Source organism: Spodoptera frugiperda, chromosome 16, assembly GCF_023101765.2.
Source record: "Spodoptera frugiperda isolate SF20-4 chromosome 16, AGI-APGP_CSIRO_Sfru_2.0, whole genome shotgun sequence".
Classification (NCBI taxonomy): domain Eukaryota; kingdom Metazoa; phylum Arthropoda; class Insecta; order Lepidoptera; family Noctuidae; genus Spodoptera; species Spodoptera frugiperda.
Genome location: NC_064227.1, coordinates 5,120,834 through 5,143,829, shown reverse-complemented (window position 1 = coordinate 5,143,829; position 22,996 = coordinate 5,120,834). Strand labels below are relative to the sequence as shown.

At 37.8% G+C, this 22,996-nt stretch overlaps 1 protein-coding gene across 10 annotated transcripts in view; it reads left to right on the top strand.

Moving 5' to 3' along the window:
- Positions 1–22,636, top strand: part of LOC118280582 (twitchin) — a 141,390-nt gene extending 118,754 nt beyond the window's left edge. For all 10 annotated transcript variants that reach the window (XM_050699464.1, XM_050699468.1, XM_050699467.1 and 7 more), the window contains 28 exons: positions 299–496; positions 870–989; positions 1,343–1,507; positions 2,056–2,226; positions 2,585–2,701; positions 3,096–3,261; positions 3,875–4,035; positions 4,611–4,769; positions 5,812–5,853; positions 6,943–7,150; positions 7,549–7,735; positions 8,382–8,536; positions 9,244–9,396; positions 9,915–10,044; positions 10,553–10,652; positions 11,163–11,328; positions 11,898–12,022; positions 14,590–14,785; positions 15,354–15,523; positions 16,128–16,246; positions 16,486–16,527; positions 17,234–17,384; positions 17,964–18,130; positions 19,074–19,212; positions 19,584–19,698; positions 20,070–20,206; positions 21,362–21,531; positions 21,863–22,636. In XM_050699464.1, the coding sequence (XP_050555421.1) occupies positions 299–496; positions 870–989; positions 1,343–1,507; positions 2,056–2,226; positions 2,585–2,701; positions 3,096–3,261; positions 3,875–4,035; positions 4,611–4,769; positions 5,812–5,853; positions 6,943–7,150; positions 7,549–7,735; positions 8,382–8,536; positions 9,244–9,396; positions 9,915–10,044; positions 10,553–10,652; positions 11,163–11,328; positions 11,898–12,022; positions 14,590–14,785; positions 15,354–15,523; positions 16,128–16,246; positions 16,486–16,527; positions 17,234–17,384; positions 17,964–18,130; positions 19,074–19,212; positions 19,584–19,698; positions 20,070–20,206; positions 21,362–21,531; positions 21,863–22,069 (4,136 nt within the window). In that variant the 3' untranslated portion in view covers positions 22,070–22,636. The remainder of the gene's footprint in view (positions 1–298; positions 497–869; positions 990–1,342; positions 1,508–2,055; positions 2,227–2,584; positions 2,702–3,095; positions 3,262–3,874; positions 4,036–4,610; positions 4,770–5,811; positions 5,854–6,942; positions 7,151–7,548; positions 7,736–8,381; positions 8,537–9,243; positions 9,397–9,914; positions 10,045–10,552; positions 10,653–11,162; positions 11,329–11,897; positions 12,023–14,589; positions 14,786–15,353; positions 15,524–16,127; positions 16,247–16,485; positions 16,528–17,233; positions 17,385–17,963; positions 18,131–19,073; positions 19,213–19,583; positions 19,699–20,069; positions 20,207–21,361; positions 21,532–21,862) is intronic.
- Positions 22,637–22,996: the final 360 nt, after the last annotated feature.

Here is a 22,996-nt window from a genome sequence, read left to right as displayed (position 1 = left end):
AGTTTAGCTAACAATCTGACACTCCACTTAGTAACTCTGCAATAAACTACTATAGAACACCATATTTTGAGAGATCTGTTATATTCAATCAGATTTCAAAAGTCTTATTTATTTAGAAAGGTTGTAATAACCACCTAATATTCTCATAGCACACTTATAATAACCATATACTTTTTACTCACGTGACTGTTTTACAATCAAATTACTTGCCATTCAGGTGAGATTGTAGTCAAGCATTAGTTTTCACATAGAATTAAAAAACCAAAAAAACATATATCACCATATTTTTTTCCACCAGGTTACTGGATCGACAAACGCGAGGTCGGCACTACGACCTGGCAGCGCGTGAACCCGACACTCTGCTTACCAAACCAATGGAACTGCTCCAACCTCATCGAGGGTCGCCAGTACGAGTTCCAGGTCACCGCGCAGAACGAGGCTGGACTCTCGCCGCCTAGCAGCGCTAGCCAACAGGTCAAGGTCGTCGATCCTAAAGGTGAGGATCAAATTCTCTTCTTAAGATCTTCTATTCACTATCAATTTTGAGAAGTGACAGTCCTAAACTAGACTGTGTTTCCTCTATATAAAAAGGCTTTGCTGTATACCCAAACTGAACAGGCAGCATAGAGATGAACACAAACATAATGGACAAGAACAGTTTAAATGGTTCAAGCTCAGAGAGAGCATCAGAGTGCGCTACTGTCTGGTCTTTTTTTATATCGACGCTCTTAGGCGACCTTTTTAATACCGACAGAAAGAGCAAATGTCATAATAAATGTTATATTGTACTTGCGTGTTACCCCACAGCAAGTAAAGGTGTATTGTTTTGATGGGAATGCAATAAGACTAATGACATAATTTCCCCACAGCGGCCACACCGCCAGAGATCGTGAAGCCATTGAAGAACGCCAACTGCATCCAGTACCACAACGCCAAGTTCCAGTGCACCATCACTGGACAACCGAAACCTACCATCACTTGGTACAAGGGTGAGTTTCCATGCAATACATTATTCTGTAGTATTGAGTTAAATGAAATGTAAGCAATAGGCGACCCAGTGTATAAAAACTAATTGACGGGCTCACAAGGGGAGTTATAATTTCTAATAAAATCTATTTTATAACTTGAATAGTATGGTAATAACAATAGGGGTTTACATAGATCTATTAGAAAAACTGGTATTACTGATCAATACAAGCATTAATTAAATGTGGTTCACCAAAAAAAAAACACTGGAAAACCGCATGTAGACAATAAACTAAGATGATATATATCCTAAGATTACCATTACAGCTCATTATTTACTACATAATGTACTAAATAAACCTTATCTTCGCGACAGGTGCTCGCGAGATAACGAACGGTCCTCGTCACCGCATCTGGAGCGAGGGAGACAACCACTTCCTGACTGTCATGGATGTCTTCGGAGAAGACGCCGATGAATACGTCTGCCGTGCCGTCAACCGCGCCGGTGTCAAGTCCACCAGGGCTGAACTGCTGATTATGAGTGAGTTTTCGCCCTTATAATAACATTTTGATGATTGATTTGATTTTGATGGATGGACCGTATGATAAGCAATCGCTGTCGTCCATGGACACCCAACACAACAGTGGCGTTACAAGTGTGTTGCCTTTTGGTGGTTTGAAATTTAAAGGTTATTGGAGAATCGAAGATCGGGAACATTAAGATGGGGTAACTGGGAGTAATTATATTAAAATTGAATCAACTTTATGTATGGTACTTGCGCTAAATGGTTTCGAGTTTGCGCAAGTTGCGCATGATTTTGCGCAAACAAACTGTATGGATATGGTGGACAATGTAAACTTTGTAGTATTTTTAACCAGCTACCTTACGTCGTGTTTTGGTTCGATTCCCACACGGAACAACCATTTTCGATCAATGATATCTACGTTTATAAGCAAACTTAGCTATCTACATACAAGAAAATTGTAGTGTATACAGTCTTTTTTATTCAATGTACAGCTATTCACAAAGTTTCCAACCTAAGCATAACCTAAGCATACAAAAATACTCAATATGTTTTTCTATTACAGCCGCACCAAAACTGAACGTGCCGCCTCGCTTCCGTGTGACGGCGTACTTCGACAAGGGTGAGAACGTGGTGATCAAGATTCCTTTCACCGGCCACCCGATACCGAAGATCACTTGGGTCAGGGAAGGAGAGACCATCGAGTCTGGTCTCCACTACCATGTTGAGAGGAAAGGTAAGGGAAATATTTCATTTTATAACGTTATAAAACTTTTGTTTTAACAGTAAATGGGTGTAGAAACAGGATTCTTTTATTTTCTGACAAAATTTGGCTATTTGCGAACCAAGTTCTTTTGTTTTTGGGAGTTTAGAGATAGAGATAGATTTGGGAGTAAAGTAGATAGTTTAAAGACAGAAGAAAAAAAGGTAAAGTCAGCTGATGATGATGAAAAAATTATGCAAAACTAATTTGATAAATCGATTTTTCTATAGCTATTACTACAGAGAATTAAATAATTAAATAAAATAATTAGTCAAGCTACATTTCATTGCTAATTCCAATCAATTATAATATAATTTTATGATAATTTCAGAACGCCACGCGATCCTAACGATCCGTGATGCCAGCAAACTGGACTCCGGCCCGTACAGGATCACTGCCGAGAACGAACTGGGACAGGACTCCGCCACCATCAACATTGAAATTAGCGGTACGTAGCTTTCATCCATACTATTATCTTATTTCTCTAGTAAAAAAAAAATCTGTGAAAAATATTCTAAAAAAATATTCTATGAATAGAAAAATACTTATACGAATGCATAAAACATCGATCATAAAATTATAAATAAACGGTAAAAAAGTGTATTACAAAAAAAATGTACTGTAATCTTCTTGTTTACACAAAAAGTACAATTAATTCATATTATGGTGTTGGGCCGAAATTTTCTGACCGTTACGAATACTATTTTTCACAGCAAATAACGCAATCTAGTCAATAAAAGCAATCGCTGTAGATTAACTTGAAACTCTCATACTGAAAAACCCCCATACACAATGGTCCAAACTCAACATAAATTATCACCCTTGAAAATTTCCACTTCTAGATCGTCCCGACCCACCACGCTTCCCAGCGGTGGACAACATCGGCGTGGACTCGCTGGCGCTCAGCTGGAAGGCGCCGGTCTGGGACGGCGGCTCCGACATCACCAACTACCTGGTCGAGAAGAGAGAACACCCCATGTCCAGCTGGATAAGGGTCGGAAATACCAGGTGGGTTTTTAAAGAAATTGCTAATAGGTTTCATTGATTCTATTGATTCTGTATTGGTTTGAATTAATTATGGTAAGTAGAAGACATAATATACATAATATATTGAAATGGAGAAGACAACAGTTGCGCTAAATATTTCTAGAAAATGTTTGCGCTAAATTTTGCGCATTGAGATTTTTAATAGTAATGAAACTATCTGATGACCTATCTTATTGAGTCTTCTAAAATGAATACCCTCAAGTATTTTGATATTATAGCGTTTCATATACCATACTCGAGTATTTTGATATTATAGCGGCCACAAATACAAATACTATAACAGCTAAGCTATTCTGTAACTTTAAATCAAAAGATTGAAGTAAACTCGATTGCGGCCCGCCATATCATTCATTCTTAGAAAAATCTTAACGAATGACGGTGAAAATGCAATCGAGCTCACTTTGCTTGTTTCAAATTGACGATTATAGAAAAACCTAGTAGTATTGTACAAGACAATGTCCAGATCTTTCTTCCATTTATCTCTTCTTTTTACTATATTATGGCTAACGTTTAATATAATCTCTTATTTATTACAAAAATAAATTGTAATATTATTCTTTAACCCCCCTCTCAGGTTCACAACAATGGCGATCACAGGCCTGGTACCAGGCAAGCAGTACGAGTTCCGAGTGTACGCGGAGAACATCTACGGCAGGTCGGAGCCCAGCGAGCCCACCACGCTGGTGCAGACCAAGGCCATCATCAAGAAGGAGTTCCAGAAGAAGGAATATCCTGGTAAGATATTCAGATATCATCACTTACCATCAGGCGAGATAGCGGCCAATCGTCGGCCCATTTAACATAAAAAAAGATATAACTCTTATCAGAGAGTAAAGAAAATAGAGATTAGTATGACTTCTTTATATGATAAGTGTATGTACAGAATAACATATGAGTAGTAAAAAAATGTAATGCTAAAATGCAAGCTAAAAATTTGCCTGCAAATAACGGAATCTGGTTTTTCCATAAGTTGCGAGTGTATTTTTGGGACTATTTTAATCAGTGGTAGTACAATTGTATCTATAGTGTTGTAGTGTTTAGATTAAGACCACATTAATCTTGGTTTATAATATTATTTAAATTATCTCCCTCTATAGTGTCTCAAATAGTATCCTTTCTTACAACTTGCGCTAAACTAAAACCCTATTTGCGCAAAAGAAATCATATTTGCGCAAAAGAAGTCTATTTGCGCAAAAGAAATCATATTTGCGCAATAACTCCACCAATCAATTTCACCTTTAATCTTTTTTTATATTATCATAAAGTAACAAATCAAACTTACTAAAACCTCATTAATTCTCCTATTACAGTGGACGAAACAGGCAAGCGTATCCGCACGAACGCAGACCACGGACCGATCAAGGACTACGATAGCTACGTGTTCGACATCTACAGCAAGTACGTGCCGCAGCCAGTGGACATCAACACCTGCTCCGTCTACGACAAGTACGACATACTGGAGGAGATTGGTAAGTCGACTATATAAGGTGTAGTGGGTAGTGGCATGGTGATCTTAGACTAGTTTCATTCTATAGATAGTAAATAATAGTAGGTTTTTATTGTATCAATTCATAACACGTAAGAGTAAAGTGTTAAGTATTTTATTTCTGAGATCAAATTAGAAACATGTGAATGAAACAAAACAAATTAACCTTAGTTAAATAGCTAGATTTTTAGGATTTTCAGCTTACTCACATCATTATTTGACGAGCAACTCGACTAGTTTCAAGCGCGACAGTTGCCGCGACAATTGACATGAATATAAATATAATTACGGGAGTAAGCCGAAAAAGATAATAATTAACCTTTAGTTTATGAAAAGAAAAATGTTTATTCATGACACACAACAATCCATAATATGATTTGAATCAAATTGATAAACCGACTTCTGGTTTAAAAAAAGGAAAATTCATAATACACCTCTTTTTATTTTCTAACTACACACATACACACACTCACACATTTACACTACACTAATTTTCTGTTTATTTCTTTAAACAATAAACACATTTTATAAAATAAATACAATTTCAAAATAAGTAGATACCCAAATATTGGTTTATTTTTCAGAAGGGATCAAAGGAATTTTTCAGATAATAGTCGGATATCGTTCTAGTAAAGCATGATAGTTAAATAAATAAATAAAAATAACTAAACTCACTCACGAAGTTGCTTGTGAAATCACGTGATTTGTGATTTTTAGAGTATTTTTTTTTTATAATATTAACCTTAGAAATACTAACCGTGCCTTAGACAAATTCCAAATTTAGAAATAATTTTAGTTTAAAGTAGATTTGTTCGTTAATCGCCAATCCAAAGTGGCGATCACGTTAATTGTTAATCACCGATGCAAAGTGTTAATTTTTAAAACTTAATTACCAATGTCGAAGAGGAGCTATTCTACCTAAATTTTCTTTAAAGTTATGTTGAGTCTTCGCCGTTGGTCGTAAAGTATGTTTGAACATTAATCCCCATTGCAAAGTGGTGATTAAAAATGGTGATAATTCACAGGTGACTTCGTGAGAGCCCCGTCGCGAAGGTCGCGCGCCGGAGGTCTGTGTGTGAATAGATCGATGTAGTGCATCTCTTTCTCTGCATCTCTCTGTCTCACACGCATACTTATTTTATCATTTTTAAAATAAATATTTATTTTTCTTAGAAAAAATCGCATGAAAGACAATAGTAGGGTGATTGGAAAATTTTAAAAAATATGAAAATTATTTCTTTGATATTTTATATTCTTTTAGGTCGTATTTCCAGTAACCCTAATTTTCTAAATATTTTTAATGAATATTTAATTTATTTTTATTAAAACATATTTTAGTATATTATTATATTTTTATATTATTATCTATAGTAGATCGAATGCACGGTTTTCGCTTAATAAGATATTATATTTTAGTATATTTATTTTATTTACACGAAACAAAATTATTTTTAATATGCGAAATTACACCAAGTAGAGAATTGGCGTATAATATTGGCACGGAGTCGTAGATATATAGAATTTACACTTTAAAACATATTTATTTATTATGTCTAGTATTTTCTGAAATATCTTGCAATAAATACAAGTTTATAAATCCATAAGTACAGAAAATATTAGACATAGTACGATCACACGAAATTTGAAATTAAAACACATAAAAGTCGTTCTAAGTTATAACTTAGTATGACTTTAATATAGAAATTAATATTAAAATAGTTATTAATATAATATTGACCTATTTTATTGCGTTGTCACGATAGATCAAAACGAAACAAATATAAAACATTAAATAAAACAGAAACAAAGAAAAATAAAGATGAATTGAGATCCTCTTAACTATTTAAAACCTTGAGATCCTTTTACTATTTTGAAAATTATTCAAATACAAATTTAGCTTTTAAATTCTAGTTACTTTAATTGCGTTTAAATGTTATCGGTTTACTCATGTAAATGTTTGACGAGGAACTTGACTAGTTTCAATCCATGCTAGAGGCTCCTATTCATGAACTAATAATTAAAAAAAACGCTTGATAAAAATATAATTAAAAATTCAACCCTGTTCCCTACAAACAACAACAATCTATCCTGACAACGCAATAAGGTCCAAAACAGCCTACAAAAGCAGAGGCATGAGGTGTCATGTAATGTTGTAGGTACAGGCGCATTCGGCGTTGTCCACCGTTGCCGCGAGAGGGCGACAGGCAACTACTTCGCGGCTAAGTTCATACCGGTCGCCGGCGCTATGGAGAAGGAACTCATTAAGAAGGAGATTGACATCATGAACCAACTTCACCATCGTAAGCTGATCAACTTACACGATGCCTTCGAGGATGACGACGAGATGGTTCTTATTTTCGAGTTGTGAGTATTTCTTTTGTTTGTCAATGTGTTTACCCCTATTTCTCGACTTAAACGACTATCAATATTTTAAATCTAAATCCATAGCACGCATCTTTCCATATAAAAACTTAGCTGAGTCCGTTTCCACCAGTGCTAAGCTATGCATACCAATGAATATAATTGGTGGAAGCCAAACGCATTCACAGCAACGTAGCATAGCACATATCTATTGAAAAAGCACCCTTAATCAGATTCGTTCTCTCAAATCTGATTAAGTCTTGTCCTATTTTTTTTACAATGTTCTGTCATACTTTCGTTGTCATTTTCTATTCTCTTCAACCTAAAAGATAAAAATACGACATTCTTGACTTAATCCCCACTTCTTTTCACCTCAAAACTAAAATCCGCCCTTCCCCCAGCTTATCCGGAGGCGAGCTGTTCGAGCGCATCACAGAGCCAGGCTACAACATGTCGGAGGCCGAAGCTGCGCACTACATGCGCCAGATCTGCGAGGGAGTCAGACACATGCACGAACAGAACATCATTCATCTGGACCTCAAGCCGGAGAACGTCATGTGCCAGACTAGGACTGGTACTGATGTTAAGGTTGGTCTTCATCTCTTTCTTCTAATCAAAGTCAAAGCATTTATTTATTTCAATTAAACCTAGTCAATAAGTCTGTCAGCCTGTCTGTCAGTGAAGCTAGGTGCTCGTTCTTCTTCTAATTTGGTCTTTGGGATCTAAATCTAAACCGTAGTCGAATAAATATACAAGGAATTGCGGACTGCCTAGCTGCGGGGTTTAGTTCGAAAAGCAGGAGTAGGAACGGGGTGGTTTTTAGTCAGTAAGAGTCTGATACTCCCTGTCGTCGCGCCCGGCGAGATAAGTCATTGTATAATTTTCCCCCCCCCCTCAAAAAAAGGCGAATAAATATTAATAGTGAATATACCAACATGTTTCTTTTCTCATGGAAATTGTGGTTTAATACTTGTCACTGTTTGACAAGGAAGCTCGATTAGTTTCAAGCTACGATGGGGTTCATACTAATGGGTAGCCAATGCTACAGATTTATACGCATTGCTAATAGATGCTGAGAAATTGAAGAACGACACTATAATATAACTCTGTTGTTCAATTCAGTTTACAACTAAGATATTACGCAAATAATCAAGTTTTTTTTAAAGGTCATATACTCTGTGTACATTTTTAATAACCCTTAACACTCAATTCTAAACCTAATCCCCCTGAACAGATCATCGACTTTGGTCTGGCCACCAAGTTAGATCCGAATGAAGTGGTGAAGATATCGACCGGCACGGCGGAGTTCGCTGCGCCGGAGATCGTGGAGCGCGAGCCGGTCGGCTTCTACACGGACATGTGGGCCGTCGGTGTACTGTCCTATGTACTGTGAGTATCATATAAATTACTATTATTGATAAATACTTCTACACGGACATGTGGGCCGTCGGTGTACTGTCCTATGTACTGTGAGTATCATATAAATTACTATTATTGATAAATAATCCGATGACGATTACATTTTCGATGATTTAAGTTAGTTTTTATTTCTTTTTAATTTTAAGTTGTACTAGCAAACCCCGCGAACTCCGTTTCGCCACCAATGATTTACCGTTTTCCTGCTTTCCTTTTGAATGTTTCCTGCTATATAAACCTTATAAAGCAAATTTTCTTTGCTATAAACCTCAAGGAGACCGAGATCTTTCCAAAGAATGCAAAACCGTGGGAATCAGTTCGTGTGTTCTAGAGTTATAGCGTCAGGAAGGAAAACCCTACTTATTTTTATATTATAGATAAATTGCAGTCTTACACTCAGAGACATTGAATGATTACTTAAACTATTCCTTAGTAACGATTTTGTATCGAAAACAATGACCATTAAATGACTCTGAATACGGTAGTTAGTTATTATTATTAGAAGTAGTCAAACCAAACAGCCAAAATCAGTATCTTTTCAAATTAACTGTGCTGCTGACTGGACAACCTGACAAGGGTTTATCCTTACCTGGAAAAATACTTTCGTGTGATCCACCCATCGCTATTTTGGGTCATAAAAATAAATAAAGTAAAATCTAAATTTTATTTGTGTCCAACAGGCTATCCGGTCTATCGCCGTTCGCCGGTAACAACGACATTGAGACCCTGAAGAACGTGAAGGCATGCGACTGGGAGTTTGACGAGGAAGCCTTCCAGCACGTGTCTGATGATGCCAAGGACTTCATCAGGAGGCTGCTCGTCAAGAACAAGGAGTTAGTATTGTGTTTCATTGTGTTTTGAGGGGAAATAGAGGGAGTAGTGCTGGGAATAGTGATGGCAAAATTTGTATTATGTCTTTTATGATAATTATGTCGTCTATGGCTTCGTTATAGATAAAAAAGGTTAGGTTATAGATAAAAAAGTATTTACTTATATGATTTTCGAAATGATGGTTTTGTAGCCATCATTATCTTTACGACGACTATGGCGGCTAAGAAAGTATTCAAATGTTTTTTTTTGTCAACAAAAGTATCTTAATGCTCAGATTGTATAAAATTAATGATTACGTCAGCTCACAAAATACCTTTAGTCATATATTTGCACTCTGTATTTAGTATATTTTATTATTATTTGTATATTAAATTGCACTATGTATTTAGTAGTCGCATTTATCTACACAAATACCAATTGACGATACAATTTGAATTTAGGGTACAATAACTTAGCCTAATTTCTTATCTTTTACAATATACAATTCGAAATATGGACTAATATTCTCTCAATGCTACAGGAAGCGTATGACAGCGCACGAGTGCCTGATGCACAAGTGGTTGGCGGGCGACGCGGCGGCCGGGCGCACGGCGCATATCGCGGCACGCCGGTACGAGGCGCTGCGGGACCGACTGCGGGCGCAGTACGAGGTATATACACAAACATATCTATATTTATATTTCTTTAGGAAATGCGATGGTCACCATCAGCTTCCAAAGTATATATGACCTCTTCTTAAATAACTACATCAAGAATAACAGGTTAATTAATTCCCAGACATACATAGATTATTGCTATGAATTGGTATATCGAAGGAAGTTGAATTTTTAACCTGAAATCTTTCTTTATGGTTATAAATCGATAAACGAACTGGCGAATCACCTGATGGTAAGCAATCACTACCGCCCATGGACATCCGAAACACTAGAGGCTTTACAAGTGTGCTGCCAGCCTTTTCAGGGTTTGCAAATAACACAAGCTTTGTTCCACGTCGGTTTTCTGTGAGGCCGTGGTATCACTACAGTCGAGCTGGCTCTGCACTGCTGAAAAATTATTCTCCTACACTTAAAATCTAATAGAAATGAAGATTTTACAACAGTATCCCTGTAATAAGTTAATAAAACATGTATAACTAATATTGGTTTAATTCCCCTTTAGAACTGGTCATCGTTCAGACTGCCCATCGGCCGGCTGAGCGAGTACAGCTCGCTGCGCAAGCTGCTCATCGAGAAGTGGAAGATATACGATGGACAGTTCGGTAAGACACACACATCGTACCTTGTATATGTATTTATATTTACGAGTTCATCTCTTAGGTTTTTATCAAAGTTTTTTGAATATTGTATACTAAAATTTATTGTGATTGAAATGTAATAAGTAAACGATGTTCAAATCTACGAACTATCGTTAAAATGTCATCGTTCATTTTCGTATTTATAATGTTGACAAAATAAAAAGTACTCAACCAATCTGAAACGATTTTTATGGCACCAAATTTCATCTAATCCGCGTCAAACAGAATTGCGGATCGGAGAACCTCCTCCATTTTGGAAAGTCGGTTAAAAACTGACATACTCACACATATTACATTTCTATATACAAACGTCCCAGATAAATCCCTGAATTCCAAATTATCTCAAACAAACATTTAAAGTGTATTATTAAGTTACGTAACTATTTTCTAGCCTATTTACCGAATAAAAAACATAATTTCCTTCATCTCCACGATCTTTCTAAACATTATTTGAATAAACCCTCCCTCCCCCAGACCGCAGACAAGCAGCCCCGCGCTTCGTGATCAAGCCTCAATCCGCGTTCTGCTACGAAGGCCAGTCCGTGAAGCTCTACTGCCGCATCATTGCATGCGCCACGCCCACCGTCACCTGGTCCAGGAACAACCACGAGCTCAGGCAGTCCGTCAAGTTCATGAAGAGGTATTTATTTATTGGCTATATTTATGTTAGATAGAGTATATTTTAGCTGGTGCAGTAATCATCACTGTTGAACAAAGATCTCCCATTGAATCCGTCATGCCAGATTTCTTGAAGACATCTAGTAACTAGCTGATTAGTGGTAATTCGTTTCTTTGACGGCCAAAAATATTCACCATCATCATTATATCAACTACAATACGTCCTCTGCTGAGCATAGACCTCCCCCAATGACTTCTAATAGACCGGTTGGAAGCGACCTTCATCCAGCGGCTCCCTGCGACCTCAATCAAGTTGCCAAAAATATTAACCGATCTTAATCCAAAATATCTGAATCGGTCAAGTCAGAAACTTTGTACGATTATTGTAAAACGATCTTTATCTAAAGATCGATTTCGGTCGTAAGAAAGCAAATGTGATTTCTAACTTCACATCTTATTGTACTGACAATAAATAAAGCACAGATATTATGATGAAAAAAGAAACATTTTTATGATATCGCTTCCCTGAACGCATTTCACACAAAAATAAAACTTCTGCATAAAATAAAAAAAATCCAATTTTGCCCACAGGTATGCTGGCGACGACTACTACTTCATAATCAACCGCGCCAAGCTGGAGGACCGCGGCGAGTACATCATCAGGGCTGAGAACCACTACGGATTCAGGGAGGAGGTCGTCTTCCTCAACGTACAACGTAAGTGCAGCCATTACATTGCCATCAGACCACCACAGATGGGGCCCAATAGGGCTGATGCCTGATCCGGAGCTGCGGACTACCTAGCGGGTTTACCGGGGCTCCGGCTCGAAAAGCAGGAGAAGGAACGGGGTGGTTTTTAGTCAGTAAGAGTCTGACACTCCTATCGCCTCGCCCAAAGCGAGAAAAGTCATTGGATTTATTTCATACAGTCGACTTCAGACTACATTCTCCAGTATATGGCAATAGGCTCACCCCTATTACATGGGACTTTAACACAAATGGTGAAAAATGGGTGTACATTGTATAGCGGCATTACGTGCCGTAATGTGCACCTCTGCCTACCCCTTCGGGGATAAAAAGGCGTGACGTTGTGTGTATTGAAGTCGACTTCAGATTCTCGATAGCAATTTTTTATGGTATAAGCCGGTAAACGAGCACACGTATCGCCTGATGGTAAGCAATTGCCACCGCTCATGGACACTCGAAACACCAAAGGTGCATGTCCGGTCTTTTGGGGGTTAGGAATTTAAAGATTGTTGGGGAATCGGGGATTAAGAAAGGGGTAATTGGGCTTCACTGACACAAAGAAGCACAACGCAAGCGTTGTGTCACGTCGGTTTTCTGTTTTATTGTCGTGGTATCACTCGGGCCGAGCTTCCCAAAGATTTTTTACAAGGCAACGTTATACTGAGGCATATCTATACGCAACGCATAAGTATTGAACTGCATGCAAGTATTGAAATAACTACGAAACTCGTTAATTTTTATTTTTGCACGCTTTATTCATCAAGGATCGTAAAGAGACATAGCTAAAAATTCTCGCAGATAAGTCTCATACATTGTTGTAACAACAAAAATAGCCGTTGTGACACCTGAATATTATCTAGACACACGGCAGTGTGTCCGCCAAGTTCGAGCAAAAAAACCGACACACCGGCCGTGGGTTATATTACACGAACCATTTCGGGCCAAGTTCGACCCACCTATAACTCAAAATCTATTTTATCTACGCATATGAAATTTCTAGTATCTATCGAGATCTACTTACTTATCTAAAATACAAAATTTCATTAATGTACCTATTGTAGATCTTGAGATATTGATGTCAGAAAATCGCTATTTTTACTATACACTCACTGACTGACTCACTCACTCATCAAAAACCTAGACCACTTCCAATGGTCGTATTGACTTGAAATTTGGCATGGAGGTAGGTCTTTAGGTCAAGGTAAAGGAAAGTTGGAAAAAAAAACTTGGCAAGTTTTAATAGAAAATTATATACTTGACTCATTGCGTTTAGTAGGTTTATAACAAAGTGTGTGAAAACTTGCCAACTTGTTATATCATTTTCAACTGAGGTCTGTGTATGGAACTTGGTACTTATTTAGATCTCACTTTTTTATAGGCGAAGCATTCCAATATTATCGAACTTGGCATCCTTTCACATTTATGTTTTGGGTGGGATTTCAGTTACAACGCAGACCAATTAAACAGTCGCGCTATTGAAACAATTAAATTTAATCTGTCACACAAAAGATGTTACATCGGTGTTACATGCCAAATGCTAACCGATGTCTATAATTACACCACCTTTAGGCCGAGAAAATGTTACGAAATTAGCCACTCTCTGCCTACCCTTTCTAGAGCACTGATTGGTTCTAAATAAGCTCTCGAAGTGACCAGGTTTTGTGGAATTACAGTGTATTGTTGAGTTAAAAGTGTTTTCAATAAGTCTTTTTCGGCGTGTAAGTGTGTTTTAAGTTGTTTTATAATTGATCTAAATCTTTCTTCGGTTGATCTGTCTAGGATTTTAATGGAAATGCAGTAATATTTAAATTCGGATTATCAAATTTTCGGTCGTTAATTTTAAGACTAAATGATTGTTTTGATAAAAACGATTTGAGATTTCAGTAGATATTGCCTTATTGAATTTAAGTAATATTTGCGTTCATCGTGATACAAGAGGAAAATATTTTCACGTCTCGTACGAACCATAATCGTAATTGCCATTTAACCAAACAGGGGGCCTACTCTGGTTCTCGAATTCGAAATTTCGTTTAATCTTCGGCCGTAGATTTTATTGATTTACTAATAGAATTACTTGAAATAACGTTTTATTTTTAATTTCATATCAAAACCTATTTATTTATCTTCATTTCATTCGTTCATTTTTGTTCACGAAAGTTCGCAATAAATAGAATTGTAGTACTTATGCAATCTGCGTAGTTTTTTCGTTCGTTCGTTGAATTAGAGTAGGCCTTCAGGTTTTTAGCTATGATAAGTCATTTTTTAATCTCCATCTATACTAATATTATAAAGCTGAAGAGTTTGTTTGTTTGATTGAACGCGCTAATCTCGGGAACTACTGGTCTGATTTGAATTATTCTTTTTGTGTTGGATAGCGCATTTATCGAGGAAGGTTATAGGCTAATTCATCACGCCACGATCAATAGGGACCGAGCAGTGCGGGTGAAACCGCGCGGAAGTAGCTAGTTTAATCATAAAAACCCGCGTTAACCTTTTCACATAATGACCCAATAGTAACGTTCCACTGTCCCCCCCAGCGGTCCCGAAGGTCCAACGCCAGCACCTGCCCGAGGCCCCGCGGCGGCGCGAGGCCCTGCCGTACACGTTCTGGCAGGAGTCGTCCGAGACGGCGCCCGCCTTCACGTTCCAGCTGCGGCCGCGAGTCATGCAGGCGCGCGACACCTGCAAGCTGCTCTGCTGTCTCAGCGGCAAGCCCACGCCCACTGTCAAATGGTAAGGGTAACTTATACTTTATTCTTTTATATCAATAACCCGCAAATTTTAACCGTTAAATGTCCGCAAAAGAGGGGTTTCAATAACAAGTTCTAAGGGCTTAGTATGATTTTGTTTTACGTTTAACGAAATAGAACGCACTCTGCGTTCGGGGCACTTCTGATTGGTTGTTGCTGCTGAAATAAGCAATAGCTTATTCTAAAATAATCTTGTTCCGTAGTAGGCTGCTTTAAGATGCGTAGATGCCGCCAATGTCGATTAAAGGCTTATCCTCCGAATAAGGTCGATTATAAAAATGTTATACAATCAAGGTTTTATTGATTAAAAACTATTTTACTGGAGATTAATAACGAACAATCAAAATACAATAATTTAAAATAAAAGTAATTTCTTTGTCAACAATAATTTTTTTTGATGAAATTATATCAAAAACAAATCGATTATAAACGTTTTTTCATATTCTATTCAATGTACACTCCTATTATAGTACATAAAATGATGAGCCAAACGTTTCACAAACTATTTGCAAAGACCAATAACTATTATTAAACCCCCTTCCCCCCCCCAGGTACAAGGATAAGAGAGAGCTATCGAAGTATGATTACTCGATGACGCACTCGGACGGCGTGGTGACGATGGAGATCGTGGACTGCCGGCCCGAGGACAGCGGCAAGTACACCTGCGTCGCCACCAACGTGCACGGCACTGACGAGACCTCCTGTGTCGTTATTGTTGAGGGTGAGTCAAGTATTATTGTGGGTTTTAATTCAGTTATAAAAACCCGAGTGAATAGGTTGCTTATGGGCAGACGTGCTCCATCGTAGGCCGCATCATCACTTACCATCAGGCGAGATAGCGGCCAAACGTCAGCCCATTTAACATAAAAAAAGTTATCAAGTGTGTTGATGAAAAATATGTTTGACTACAGAAATTAGGGTCAAACGCCTGTTTCAAATAAAAAAAACATCGAACGAATTGAGAATCTCCTACTTTTTGGGAAGGTTATAACAGTAGAAACGGAAGGTATGATTTTTGGTGGCGCGATAAAGCTCGGAAGCTATTATTATTACACACGGAATAGTTATTTTTAACTGACAATTTTGACGTTGAGAGTACCTGGATTTGCTTATTCGTAGGGTTATATTTTTTTTTTAGTTTAACTCGATATCAATTACGTAAGTAGGGCTTACGATTCGCTGTTATAAAAAAAGTGAAAATGTGTAGTGCAGTCCAAATAATGTTCCGTTTCATCTTTATAACCACCCCACTGTAATAACTTCAGACTATTTATTTTACGAAACTTATAAACATGATAATAATACCATCACTATCTTGCAACCAGGCGAGGTAACATCACCGGAGCAGGCGCAGATGATCCACAACTTCCTCCACTCCGGAGACAGGCGCTACATTGAGAAACCGCTCAAACCGGCGCCGCCGCCGATCATCACCAAGACTAAGGTAACATTCCTAACATTACAAATTACTCTTACCATTCTGGGTAATAAGACCTGTTACACCTCACCCCTTACCCCTTACCCCTCACCCCTTACCCCTCACCCCTCACCCCTTACCCCTTACCCCTTACCCCTTACCCCTTACCCCTTACCCCTCACCCCTTACCCCTCACCCCTTACCCTCCAAAAAGATATTTTGAAAAGGTAATTCCTCTTATTAATTTTCTTAAATTAATATTTTAGCGTCGCCGTCCCCAAAATATAACGAATGAACAAGAAGAACAGGTAAACAGATACAAAACAAAGGAAAGCATTAGATAAACAATAGATTTCCACAATAAATGTGACATAAATCAAAATCGGCATTGTTCAGATATGTTTCTTTAGCGCCCATGACATTTACATGGCAACTGCTCGTTAATGACTCCATTTTTTCTTATTAGCATTTTGTTTTAATGCATTTTTCTCGATTATCTTAGGAAGAACATTATAATGTGTGTTACATTCTACATATTTTGATTTTCCAGTATTTTAATGGAATCAAAGTCATACGACATAAGAATGCCGATTTCATTCAATATGTGTTCAATTTTCATTTGTTACTATCTTATTCGTAGCATATGGGGTCTTTCTGGTCAGTAAAAGACAATAAAAAGTCTATACCGGTAACATCGGGTTTATTAGACCTAGGAGGTAACTTTGACCCAAATTCTATAACCAATAGGAAAAGAGAATAAAGCATACATTAGTTATTCATTGGTCTAAAAGTTTGGGTCAAAGTTACCCAGTAGGGTCAAAGAAGAACTCTAAATTTAGCGCAAAACAACATAGCGCATTTTATTTAGCGCAAGTGACCAACAATTCTACATTACGAGCAACCAAGCATGTGACGCACATACATGGTTTTTAATATCTACGATTACACTCACATGTTTAACCCCACCATATTTTCCTAGCAAGATACTCTAATAATCCTATTTCCCAACTATAGGTGACAATCGACCCGCCCGCGAAGGCCGCGCCGAGACCCAAGTATTCACCACAGACATCCGTAGAAGCCAGCAAGAAGAAATATGGCGGACTCTCACGACTGGACTCCGACACCTCGTCCAGGTCCAGGAGTGCTACTAAGGAGCTTATATGTAAGTAACCACGTATATTTAGTTTTTTTAGATGTATAAGGACATTAGGGTTATTTCTAAAAACATTTGAGATCTTCCTGGGAGTTTAATTAGAATAATTGACGTTTTTGAATAAAATAATTGCTAAGAAAAGCTAAAAAATAATGTCACACTGTCACATTTATGCCGTGAAAATGTTTATCTAAAATATCTATGTAGAAACAATGGGTGCCTCAAATAAAGTTGATGACAATGATATTTTTCAGACAAGTTGTATGGCGAAGGAAAGAATTGATTCTTTCTGATTTGCATCGATATATGAATTTAAAAAAAAAAGTTTACTTTCGATATTTTTATAGATGTCAATACAAATTGTAAATGCCTATTCTGTTAACTAAAAAATCACGGTTTACTCATGTACATTAATGGAGAAAAGCTCTACTAGTTTCGAGTCACAGAAGAGTCCCCTCCATCACGAGCAACGTGCGCAGCCTATTCTATTTACCAAATCTCTAACCAACATTTTAAGAAATACACAAATATTGTCCCTTTTCAACTCCCTGAAAAGATCTCTAAAACTAACCCCCTTCCCCCTTTTAGTGCCAGCGTCGGACTCGACGATGTGCGGTCCGTCGTTCGCGCGGTCGCTGCCGGACGCGCTGGCGGCCCGGGACGGCGCGCCGCTGCTGCTGTCGGCCGCCGTGCGCGGCGACCCCGACCCGCGCGTGCAGTGGTACAAGGATGGAAAGCCGCTGCACTCGTCTGAGGTACGCTACATTAAATTTGTTCTTAAGACTTTGACTGCCAACAAAATTTTGTTGAAAGCAAATCCTCCGCTAGCGCCGGTCACTTTTGCTCCCCACGGCGTTTAATGTGTTAAACTGTTTTTCTCGACAAAATATTACAAGGATGGAAAGCCGCTGCATTCGTCTGAGGTACACTATATTTCTTCCTTAGGTGTTTTTTTTTCGATAAAAGATTGGGATATGGGTACAACCGAACACACAGATCTTCATTTTATTATAACTTTCGTGAGACATACTAAATGAATTATTATGTTATCAGCTTACTCACGTAACTGTTTGACGAGGAACTCGACTAATTTCAAGCTATGCTAGAGGCTCATATTTATTAACCATGTGTAGAGCGCGACAATCACCGTGTCGTGTGTCGCGGAATGATGCTCATGAATATGAGCTCCTAGCATAATTTAAACTAGTCGAATTCCACATCAAACAGTTACGTGAATAAGCCTGCTTTTTATTATAAGCAGCATTACCCAATCGTACAGTTTCTTTAGGCTGAAGTCATTTGTCTCCTGCATTAAATTCACCAATGGAAGTGGAAACAATCATTTTCTTTTTCTTCTCCTCTAATAATATCTTCTGATTTTTTTGTTGCGGAATCCATGACAGTCATTCATGTCCCTGAGACGCGCCGGACTTTAGTGTTCCGGTGTTTTCATAGTTGTGTCGATCCTGGCTTACAGGAATTGCAGCGGTATTGAAAGGGTGTTGCGGGCTTGTCGCATTTAAAGAAGAAAAAAAATTAACATATTCTAAGAAAACTTTTTAAATCTTTGACTGCCAATAGAAAAGTGTTGAAGGCAAATCCTCCGCTAACGTCGGTCACTGATGACCACCACGGCGTTCAATGTGCTAATGGAAGTTTCTCAACATTTTTACTAATACTACCACTTGTTATCCTCAGGTTGTAGACCTTAAATACAAGAACGGCGTGGCGTCGCTGGCCATCAACGAGGTGTTCCCGGAAGACGAGGGCGTCTACTCCCTGAAGGCCATCAACAGCCAGGGCGAGACTGAAACCAAGTGCAAAGTCACTGTCAAACGTATGTATTTATAACATAACTGTTTTGTTCAAAACTTTTACCAATAACGATAGGATATGTACTAAACATCTGAACTTAGTACATCCTTCTTTTTTTGAAGTTGATAAAAATTATTATAAAGAAAAATATCTTGAATCATTATTACTCTCTTACTTCTGATTGCCTTGTTTATGAGTGGCCATATGTGCAGCTGCTCAGAAAGAGGTCTTATAAGTAGGAAAGAGCTGCTTGAGTCTTTTTCATTTGCTCAAGATTTCTCAGTGTGATACGAACTTTGGAAAAAAACCTTTTATGCCATAGAAGCATATTTGTATATATGTTACAGTTAATTATCTTTATATTGTTCTGAATATTATTATTATTTGCTACAGCTATGGAAAGCAGCGCGGCGGCGGCCGTGAAGCTGGGCGACAAGCCTCCCAGAATAGTGGACCACGCCGTCTCACAGACTGTCAACGACGGAGACGCCGTCACGCTGTCTTGCAGGTAAATAATTAATATAAATACTGAATTATTATTTATTACGATATTATAGCTACGTGTTATTTAATTGTCACACGTATTATTGAGTCGAAACGGGACTAAATCGAGATTTTCCAATATGCAAGTTATTTTTTCTCTATATTGGAACTTAATTATTAGTTTATTTTACTTTACTAATGTTTAGAACTATCAAATAGATTTGAAATGCGATATGTTTCTCAATCTTCACTTCACTCAAGGCGAGAGAAGTCATTTGATGATCTTTCCCACTCAAAAAAATCCAATCCTAACATAGTTTTATTATCACAATAAAACCCTAATAATTAGGTATATTACCAAATTATATACTAATGTTCTCTAATGTTCCCAACCAGGATCACGAACGCGGAACGTTTCGACGTGATCTGGCTGCACAACAACAAGGAGATCAAGCCGTCCAAGGACTTCCAGTACTCCAGCGAGGCCAACATACACAAACTACACATTGCTGAGATATTCCCTGAGGATGCCGGTTAGTTACCACCACTTACTTCATTCAAAAGTTAAATTCAAATTCATTTATTTCTGCGAATATGGGTACATACATATAGATCTTATATTATTTAACAAAAGGAGCATTGACCATATCCTACCATAAGGCTTGCAAATTAGATACACAAGAAATAGATAGAGGCAGATATACAAAGCAATTTTAGATAGAAGCTACGGTATTATGTTATAATTTATCTTCTAAAAATTATCTTACGCTATAAGTTACAATGGTATACAACCAATTAAAGTAACTTACATATCATCAAACACTCAAACGTAACTCAATTTAACGCTTCCATAAATAGTTCTGTGTCTAAAAATTCCTTATTAAAGACAGAGACAGAAAGATATTTAAGTACAACTTAAAATTGATTAGCGTTTCAGTTTTTGAGCAATACATAACTAAAACGTAATTAAACAGGAGTTAACAACATTCGTAAGTTTCCACGTTTGTTATCCACGAACAGATATGTATATATCCATAAATAATATTATAAAAATATTTATTTTGAGATAGAACAGGATAAGTGGCAACACAGTAGGTTTCAACGCACATCATCATCATCATCATCAGCCGAGAGACGTCCACTGCTGAACAAAGGCCTCCCCTTAGTCCTCCACGTAGAACGACAAACTGCCACCTGCATCCACTGGCTTTCAACGCACATCATATTAGTATTTGTTAACAGAGCCATCTGTTGTCATGTTACCTAACTAAATAGGTTCATTGCATTCACCGTGCCAGTTTGACTAGCGGTCGCTACACGACTTGAGTTGTTTTAAGTAGTACGTAACGTGTTGCATAGAGGGCGTTGTTCGTGCAGCTATGTAATGTTTAACGTGTAGGATAGAGGGCGTTGTAGAGATGTAATGTTTAACTAAACAACTAGGTGGCGCTATTCAGTTATGATGAAAGTTTAACTGTGTAAAGATTTAATTTACTTCATTTATTTGTAGAAAAAGAATTAAGTAGCAAAAGAAGAAATAATAAGAAACAATCTGTGTCTTTGAGACGTTATCAAATACCAAAGTCTATTTATATCTTCCATCAAATTACCATTATTTACCAAGGTCCATTATACTAAAAAGTATTTTCAGTGTAGGCTATCTTCTAACCCTACTCTTCCTCCCCCAGGCGTATACACATGCGAGGCGTTCAACGACGCGGGCGAGTCGTTCTCGTCGTGTTCCCTCGTGGTCCGCGTGCCGGGCGAGGCGCCCCCCTCCCCCCACTACACGGCCTTCCCCAGCTCCGCCACCGTCAGCAACGCTGAGCCTGCTGTCTTCACCACTGAGTTGGATAAGGTTGGTGATACTATTTGCCTAGTTTGAAAATAATCTTTATCTTGTCTAGCTGATGTTGCATTAATAGTTGCATGCGTTTTTTCAAAATATGACAATATTTGCAACTTTATAATGCGTATTGTTTTTCTGCCGTCACCACTCGACACTGTAGTATAGTCGACGACACCGTATTGGAGACTCGGTTGCCTTTCAAGAAAGAAAAACAAATGCGTATTGTTAACTTAGTAATTCTCCGTATAACAATGTAGACATCGTTGGTCTATCAGAAGATAGCTTTAATTTAATACATACTTCTGTAAAACATTCACTAATACAATATTCCCTTCCACAGCCACCACTCCAGCTTCAATGGTTGAAGGACGGCAAACCCATCGACGAGACCTCCGCCAGATATAAGTTCATGATGGAAGGCACCTCCAGGTACCGGCTCGAGATCGTCAAGTGCAGCCCTGACGACGCCGGCCAGTACCAGGCCCGCGCCGTCGGATCCAAGGGAGACGCCCTCGCTGCGTTCTACCTTAACGTCGTCGACCACTAAACTATGGACTGACTGGGAAACCGACAGGACCCAATACGGAACCCTGCGGAACACCCACACAAAACTAACTGGATGATACGATATTGAGTATGAGTAACGATTTTTTTATACAATTCGGAGTCGTTAGTGTGTAAAGCAGTTTTTTTTACATTATATTAAATTATTATTTATTAATAAACAATTACGTTAAGTGTTACACCCTGTCGAATGCCTATGAGAAGACCTGGAAGTATCCTCGTACGCTCTCTAGTCACTGTTAACTTTTAAATGTTATTTATTTATTTGTCGACTATTATCCGTTGTTATTTTTTGTTTATTTATCGTCCTCTCCTAACAGATATGCAGCTTATTTTGAAAAGCTTGGATTTAATAAACGTTGGCATAGATTGTAGGCCAGAGTCCCTAGCCGGGCCGCCGCCACCTCGGCCCGACTTGCGACCCTCGCTCACCAAAATCTGTATAATTATTTTTATATAAATTTAACTGTATTATTTAATTGTACATAATTTAATTTATATCATGTGACCGAGTAATTTATGAATAAATATGTATACTTAAAAATAATAAGACGTTTTTTATTTACATGTACATAGTCCGCTTTTTATATGAAATACTAGCAATTGCCATGCTACTCCTGCTGGTTCGCCCGCGTTCGCGTGGGATTAAAAGTCATCTAAGTCCGTTCAGTAGTTTTAGCGTGATTGACTGACAAACATCCTAACAAACAAACGTTCACATTTATAATATAGTGTGAAATATATTTTTTAGAACAGTCTAGCACTTAATCATCAAAGTCGAAGTAAAATTATTTATTCCAATTAAACCATAAATTTATACTTAGGTGACTTTTGCACAGACATCAATCTACATAGTTTACAGGAGATAATTAGATCAAAATTACTATTATCACGTAATGGTGCCAACGAA